Genomic DNA, 8968 nt, shown 5'->3' with positions numbered 1-8968 from the left:
AATTTTTTAAAACATCGAAAATAGTGTCTGAACCTCAATAAAACTAGCTGGATGATTATTGGAAATCGCAAAATCGGAGTCTGTTCAAACCTATCTATTGATGGTTGTGCAATCGAAAGAGTACGTCAAGTCAAATACCTGGGAGAACAAATCGATGAAAAGCTAAATTTTGTAGCTCACATCAACTATACTATTAAGAAGATTGCTATGAAATACGGAGTACTTTGCCGAATAAGTAGATACATGACATTCTGGTCAAAAATAATCAACGTGAAATCAGTTATTACGCCACACTTTAACTATTGCGCTACAATACTGCTACATGCATCAGATACGAAGACAAAGTGGCTACAAAGAATTCAAAACAAGATAATGAGAGTGATAATACGATGCAACCGATATACTCCTAGTGATTTTATGCTTGATATGCTGCAATATGGTTGTCAGTTAAGCAGAGGATTACACACAACAGTTTAATTTTTATATTCAAAATGAAGAAAGGAATGTTACCAACTTATCTATTGGATGGCCTGCAGTACGGAATCTATATCCACAGATACAGTACAAGGAGAGCTCAAGATTTTAGATTGCCAAACACGAAAAAACAGATGAGCAAACGATCTATTTTCTACAACGGATTGAAGATGTATAATGATCTACCGATGAACATCAAAGACAGTTCAAACTTGAATGCTTTTAAGAAACTGACAATACAATATGTCAGACAGACAATTTGATACAAAGACTAATCCTAAAAAGGATCATATCAAATCGCGTAGAAAAAATTTCTTTATTCTTTTGGGTGTATGATTTATTTGGGCTCTATTATCTTAAATATTCAATTAGTTTTTTTTCTATCAGCATTTATTTTGAATTTAATTTTTGTAAATACGATCAAATCATTTAAAAAAATTTAGCATTTTCTGACAAAACCTTAAACCTTATACGATTTATTTTTTTTAAAGATTTATAGTCTATATTTATAAATTTTAAATCTGAGAAATTATTCCAGTGCAAAGGAATCTTTTTCTTTAAATTTTTTTTTTCTTTTTTATTCAAGTTTTTTGTCATTCTGATGCACCATTCAAATGTCACCTAAATTTACATTCATGAAATTGAAAGATATATGAATAAGAACAGTCCAACATCCTTTGATAGGTTTCCAAAGATACATTTAAAAAAAACAACATTGTTTTTTTAATTAGTTCCACAATATTTGTTTGCCCAGATTTAAATTTAAACAAATTTCAGCAGACCAGTTTTCAAAAGGATTTAAAATATAAAATTACGTTAAAAGTTAAAGTAATTGCACTGAAATCCGTACATCTTCGGCTACAAAAATTTAATTTTAAATTACTTTTTCTCATTTTGAAGGTGAATAAATTTTCTATCAATCACCTGAACTTCATTTTTGCGTAAGACTTCATAAACTATTGATAATTTCTAGTAAATGAATTAAAGATGATCCTTTTTTCAGGAGAAGTTTCAATTTCATCGACGGTTTTAGACCAGATTTTTGCACTTTATTTTTGTTTTTATGGATTTCTATGGTTAATTCAAAGTTTTGATTTCTAGAGGTTTTTACCACAACTGGTATAAAATTGTTGAAATCATGATTTATTTTCATGTTACATTAATGCTTCATTAATGTTTTTATAAATAATAGAAAAGGACTCAGTGTTCAGTAGAATAACTAAAATAAGTATGGGAAGAACAAAACATTATGAATCTAACGCGTTTTAGGCTAGTTCGCTATCGATCATTTGCAATTCACTTTTCCCAACAAAACTATTGATTTTTGTAAATTTAAGATCGACAAAAAGATCGAAATGCATTTCTTTGTTGGATAATTTCAAATTTATCACAGTTTTAGACTAGATTCATCAATTTTTCGTCTTACTCCCGCGTATGTCCATCACCGATGAAGTTCTGACGAAGCATCAGATAGAAAATTGTACGGTGATGGACATACGCGGGAGTAAGACGAAAAATTGATGAATCTAGTCTAAAACTGTGATAAATTTGAAATTATCCAACAAAGAAATGCATTTCGATCTTTTTGTCGATCTTAAATTTGCAAAAATCAATAGTTTTGTTGGGAAAAGTGAATTGCAAATGATCGATAGCGAACTAGCCTAAAACGCGTTAGATTCATAATGTTTTGTTCTTCCCATACTTATTTTAGTTATTCTACTGAACACTGAGTCCTTTTCTATTATTTATAAAAACATTAATGAAGCATTAATGTAACATGAAAATAAATCATGATTTCAACAATTTTATACCAGTTGTGGTAAAAACCTCTAGAAATCAAAACTTTGAATTAACCATAGAAAACCATAAAAACAAAAATAAAGTGCAAAAATCTGGTCTAAAACCGTCGATGAAATTGAAACTTCTCCTGAAAAAAGGATCATCTTTAATTCATTTACTAGAAATTATCAATAGTTTATGAAGTCTTACGCAAAAATGAAGTTCAGGTGATTGATAGAAAATTTATTCACCTTCAAAATGAGAAAAAGTAATTTAAAATTAAATTTTTGTAGCCGAAGATGTACGGATTTCAGTGCAATTACTTTAACTTTTAACGTAATTTTATATTTTAAATCCTTTTGAAAACTGGTCTGCTGAAATTTGTTTAAATTTAAATCTGAGCAAACAAATATTGTGGAACGAATTAAAAAAACAATGTTGTTTTTTTTTAAATGTATCTTTGGAAACCTATCAAAGGATGTTGGACTGTTCTTATTCATATATCTTTCAATTTCATGAATGTAAATTTAGGTGACATTTGAATGGTGCATCAGAATGACAAAAAACTTGAATAAAAAAGAAAAAAAAATTTTAAGGAAAAAGATTCCTTTGCACTGGAATAATTTCTCAGATTTAAAATTTATAAATATAGACTATAAATCTTTAAAAAAAATAAATCGTATAAGGTTTAAGGTTTTGTCAGAAAATGCTAAATTTTTTTAAATGATTTGATCGTATTTACAAAAATTAAATTCAAAATAAATGCTGATAGAAAAAAAACTAATTGAATATTTAAGATAATAGAGCCCAAATAAATCATACACCCAAAAGAATAAAGAAATTTTTTCTACGCGATTTTTCAGGTAAACTTTGATTTTGCTGCATAATATCGATTCTACGTGTGTTTTTAGTAAGCACAGTGTGTAACGAAAGCCCTGGTAGTAACGACTTTACTTCCACATAATTGTTGCATGAATTTCACGTAAAGTCTAAGTGAATGATTTCAATCCGTTTTGTGCGTTTGTCTTAAGCGTGTGGTTGTAAATTCTTATTAGAAAAGGGAATTGTCAGCCAACTGTATTCGTTAGCTGTTGTGGAATTTTTGTGTCTAATGGAACTGTGGATTCAGCTTTGTCTTTTTGGTAAGTGATAATGAGGCTTATGATAATCATGAATTTATTTTCGTTTTTCATCCCCTTTTAGCAATGGACACAGCTCATCTTTCGTTGAACCTAGTGACTATCGCTCGTTTATTAGTTGGACTGTACGGAAAAGATGTTTAACAGAACATATGAACGCAACAAAGGTGTTTTATTTTTTTTCAATAATTTTTTTTTAAATTTAAACATACTTTTAAATTTTTGCAGGATTCCAAAAACCAAGCGAGCTGCAGGAAGGAAAAGTGATGAAATTGGTGTGAAAATAAGCTTTGTTCTCAATTAAATTTGGTTTTATTTTTTATCATAATAAACAAAATGAAAATTCAAAGTAAAAACAACATTAATTTCATTTCTATACTAAAAATATTCCCAGTAGCTTTTACAAATACACGGCGTTGAACGTACTTAAAATTCACGTAAATTGTGGGTGAGTTCCTAAAGCACGAATTCTTATAGGGACGTTTTTTTTCGTAGCATTTATGTGAAAATCATTTGGATAAAAATTATGCAATTTTTCACATAGCCGCTACGTGCAGATTATTTTGGGTGTAATAAGTTCTTTAGTTCTTTGCACCTAAAAAAAGTTAATTTTGTTGCCTTGTGTTATTTATCAAAATTCTTTTGAATGTGAAGTTGAGCATTGAAAAAAAAACAGGAAAAAAAAATTCAATTGAGTAAATGATTTTAAAAAAAAAGATGAATTTTGAAGTTCAAATGATTAGTTTCATATTCTAAACTTATTTTTATTACATTTATTAATGAAAAGCCATTCTTAAGGCAGAATTTTTGTGTATCAAGATTTAAGTTTCAATCCAAACTTACAGTAAAAAATAAGTTTAAATTCGTGAAGGTCATTGAGTGATTTATAAAAAAACTTCCAATTGATATGTTTGTTTGAACTTATTTTTGAACACATTTGGGGATCAAAAAATTTCCGGATACTAAACTATATTCATTTCTTGATCTTAAAATTTTACTCGGAAAAAAACTCCATGGGGGGGGGGGTTAATCTCCATGAAGGTGGGGGGGTGTTTTTTCATATAATTTAATTTCTTGTTTTTATTTTTTGTGTTTTAAGAAAAAACGAAAATCCTTTCGAAAAAGTATCTCTGACACTGTGTGAGAAATCGAGTGTTCCAGATTCGTTTTTTTTATTTTCAATAAAGATCGAAAAAAGTCAAAATTATTACAAAACTTAATTCCTAGTTTTGAACCTAATGATCAGATGTTTTATTGATACTCGGAATATTTTAAATATGCTTGTAATATTTGATATCAAATATTTTGTTAACTTTTTTTTCTTAAAATCTTGCCACCCAGTGTTATGTATGTATGCTCCCAGTCCCAGCCAGCCATTTGTTATGTACTTGAACATTTCTCCCGGTTGAAAGTAGGTCATCGTCATCATCACTCAGGTACCACACATTCCGTCTCCCAGTGTGTAATTTCTTGGTTTGGCTGTTTTTTCGGTTTTGCATGAAGATTACGCCATTTCATCGGCAAATTTTTTTGGTGCTTTAAACCGATAAGGTCCCGTGTCTGCCAAACGTTTCATCCATCTACCTATGATTAATTAATTTTGTAACTTTTTTCATGGCCACAACTGATGAGGTATTTCCATTGAACAGATATGGGACTTGAAAACTATAATTTTTTTTAAGTACTGGCAAATTAACACATTAGCCAGAAAACACTAAAATTCATCATTCTATATCTCACTGGTCCATATTCTACAAATTTAATATCTTTGAATTTCTTTTTGTGTTTAATTTTGTTGAATAATGTTTGATTATTAAATTCATAACATTCGAGTAATGCTTCTTAGCCTGCGCACTAACGGCAGGCGGAAAAACGAGATATCTCGTATTTGGTCCTCAATGTGGTAAGAGGGTGTTTATAGAATCATTTAGCAATTTTCTGAAAAAAACTTGATGTACTCAAAAACTATAAATTGTCAACTAAATATCCAATGCAAGACTGATTGCGATTCAAATTGTTCCAGTAACGTTTTTTCGATATATTTAGAAATTTTCCATCTTTATTTCCATTAAATAGGTATCAGTTTTTTTTATTGGTTAACAAAGTAAATTTTTGCTGGACAACAAATGAATTTTGTTTGTTCAAATGAAAAGAACGTTTGTGTTTGAAAGCAAAAATTTTGAAAACAAAAACCCCAAAATTTGATAAACACATTGCAGGTCATCCGCCTTTTATATCAAAATTATTACAACGTAATTCATTCGGGGTCAACATTTCCCATAACATATGGCGTAATTTGTTTACCACAAATCGTGAAATCACCAGTTCTGTTTCCATCGAAAGGAAAAAAACCTTTCTCAGATATTAACAGGCCCACCCTCTTGTTTTGTGAACCGCTACCCTCAAGCATCCTGTCAGATTCTATAAGAGTACGATCTCGTTAATTCTGTTTTTGGTTGATATTTCTGGCGGTTCTTGTTTTGCGCTCTAAAATTATCCTCACGGGAATTTCACAACCGCCTTTTTCTGAGAAAACAAAAAACAAGATTTCATAACCGCAGTACTTGTTTGCCTGCCTACAAGCCGTTACCTTCTACTTACTACAACTACTATTTGCTCTACCACACTACCATTACTAGCATCGTACACGAATAAAGGCCACGTGGTGCAATGGCCGCCGTTCTCAAATTTGCGCCCATCAAGGCCTATTACGGATGTTTGGATTCAGAAGATGCGCAATTTGGCGGGTAAAAGGGAAAATGCAACGTGCTCGAAAATAGAATCGTTTCGCTGTTATTCAGTTTGATTTATTGCAGTGTTTTCTGCTGGCCAGCTTTTGGTGTTTGAAATTGGATCATCTTTCACAAAATGTTTTATTTCAATATTAATTATTTCTTCCATGTTTCATTTTGAACAGATTTATATTTCTTTGTCTTAAAGGCGTTCTTTCAACTGAGCTAGAAATTCCTCAAATTTTAATTTCAACGACAAAAATCATCTGATTCAATTTCCTAAGAAGATTGCACGAATAACGTTTCTTTGAATCCTCCTCTATTTAGAAAGCCTCATCCTTGATGATCGCTGGTCCAACACAATCGTGAGCTAAGCACTTCCGTTGAGTCAGACATGTGCTCGAGTTACATTCATGCGCTATCACGTTGCCTGCTGTTGTTAGTTGTTACTAATTGTTTGCTACCGTGATGCAATCCCTGCAGTTAGTTCAAGAGATTGTTTGAAGTATAGTAGGTGTCTCTAAGTGAGTGATTACTCCCTGCCTGCACTGCACGATGGCCTCCCTTCATCCAGTGGGGATTCCAGCCGAGGTTGCATAATACATCTACATGGAACGAACCATCTCGCCGCCCGTCTTCCCTGGCCTAGATGATGGGCTTGATTTGACTTAGATCGTCCAGTTGAACTTCTTGCTTACGCGACGATAATAGTTTCTAGGAGTTACATTGGACTTTTAAATGGCACAATGGGATGAGGTGCATTCTGATTTGGTCAAAATGCCTATTCTCAAAATAGCATGAAAATCCACTCGGTCTAAATCCACTCAGTTTTTTTTAATTAGTGGAGGAGAATTTACTACGTGATTTCCTTTCTTCATCACTCCCATTTCTTCAGCAGCTTTGGGGTGGCTGCCTTTCAAATGCCGAGCCAGATTGAATTTCAAAATCAATGTGAAAATCCTGGATGAATCTCAACACAAACTACACACCGTAAACTGGGGCAACATGCAACAATTTTCAACTTCAATGGCTACTAAAAACTTATGTTCACAGTTAATCCTACCCCTTATGCATCAAAACTTTTAAGGATGATGGGACATCAAATTGGCGTAGTTAGAAAAATTATTGGTTTCTTAAGTTATTTTTAATTTTCTAAAAACATGCAGTTTTCACCCCCCTTAGAAAATGTGGTAACTTGGTTTTAATGAAAAATCTTAGAAAACAGTTCAAGTTTGGTGAAAACCTTGATGAAATAATTTGTGATAATATTGAGTCCATGAAAAACCTTGTGAAGTTTCTTAAGGAGAATAGTTTATTTAGGCAAATTTAATGTACACGGACATTAGTTCTAAAGAGAGGGTAAAAGTTGAAGGCTAGAACCCCTCTTAGAATAAACTTACAACAACAACAACATGAAAAATCTTATGAACAGGTATGAAAATTTATAGTTTTATATATATTTACGATGCTTTAAAGACCATTACGAATTAAAACACCAATTGCAGTCATTTTTTGTTCTGTAGAAACTAATTTTCAGAAAATAAGGATGCTGCATACATTTAGGGGTTAAATAATACTACGAAAAATTCTACAAGCTGAAATCATAAAAATAAATGATTGGATGAAATAAATTTCAATGTTTACAAACGCGTGATCCAAAACATTCATATTCCAGGACATGGAAACGAGATTTACAAGGTGTTTCTTTGATTTGCATTTTGATGCATTTTACCCCAGACACCTGACTGAATTATAAAACATTTTTGAAAAAAAATTGATTGATTGTTCGGAAAATATTTTTACACCAACAGTAAAAAGTTTATAGGCAATATTATCTAGCCAATCCGTCATACTGTGTAAAGTTTTTTATGGCATCGAAAAATGTTAAAATTTGTACATTTACTGCTCCATTTTTCAAATTTTATATAAAAATAAAAAAAAACTTTAAACCACTAGCTTTAGATGCGAGAAATTATGTCATCATCATTTTGTTATCATTTAAAGATAACTTAATTACAATACATTAAATTAAAAATTGATTAAGTGTGGTGTTATATAAATGTTGCATCTAACCCCACTGTTGCATGATGCCCCGTTTGACGGTATATCCTACACACGTATGCGACGTACCTAGCAGCTCGACGTACGCAGAAGGTTACGTTTTATCTTTGTATGGAAGAGTCGCCCTACACCGGTCGTGGACTGGTGCTTGTTCTAACTCCTTTGCAGGTTAGCCATGATCCGGGCTAACCCATCGCTGACATCGCGCCAAGTATTGGCATCCTCGCACATCCTCCGTACGATGTTGTCGGCTGCTGTCTCGAGTCCGCAGGCGGTAAGCATGTTCGTGCGTACCCCTTCGAACCTCGGATAGTTCAATACTACGTGTTCTGGTGCTCAACTTAGGTAACGCTTTCAAAGTAACTCGCGCCCGTCACAGCTTCCACTCCCGCAGGATTTCTAACCACCAAGGCATGGCTGTTTGAGACCCAAGCTAGATCCCGTCACAACCACCCCGAATGGTATCTCCGCTTCCCTTTGCTGCAGGAAAGACCCTAAGATCGCGTTGCTTTTGAATTGCAGTGTCATACGAGGCCCAAGACCTTCCGTTAGCTTGTCAAATTTGGTTGACTATCTCACTCTCTCCGTTCATCATCTTTCCTGATTCTTATAAGATCGCGCATGATTTGCGAGATTTCGTCGACTATAGCACGCCACGACTGTTCGTCGCGACACATTTCACTCACAATATTTTCAGTGTTCAAATTTTGAAGTTTTTGATGCCTTGAAATGAACCTGGGGCAGACAAATATAGCATGTTCTGCCGATTCCTCCGTATCTACG

General features: G+C 32.7%; 1 protein-coding gene across 1 annotated transcript in view; it reads right to left on the bottom strand.

Moving 5' to 3' along the window:
• The window catches only part of LOC129742204 (uncharacterized), a 16984-nt gene extending 8517 nt beyond the window's left edge, over positions 1-8467 (bottom strand). The window contains exon 1 of the mRNA XM_055734066.1: positions 8376-8467. Coding sequence (XP_055590041.1) covers positions 8376-8467 — 92 coding nt within the window. The remainder of the gene's footprint in view (positions 1-8375) is intronic.
• Positions 8468-8968: the final 501 nt, after the last annotated feature.

This window comes from Uranotaenia lowii, chromosome 2 (assembly GCF_029784155.1).
Source record: "Uranotaenia lowii strain MFRU-FL chromosome 2, ASM2978415v1, whole genome shotgun sequence".
Taxonomy (NCBI): Eukaryota; Metazoa; Arthropoda; class Insecta; order Diptera; family Culicidae; genus Uranotaenia; species Uranotaenia lowii.
Note: the sequence above shows the minus strand (reverse complement) of the source record. Positions and strands in the feature narration are given on the sequence as shown.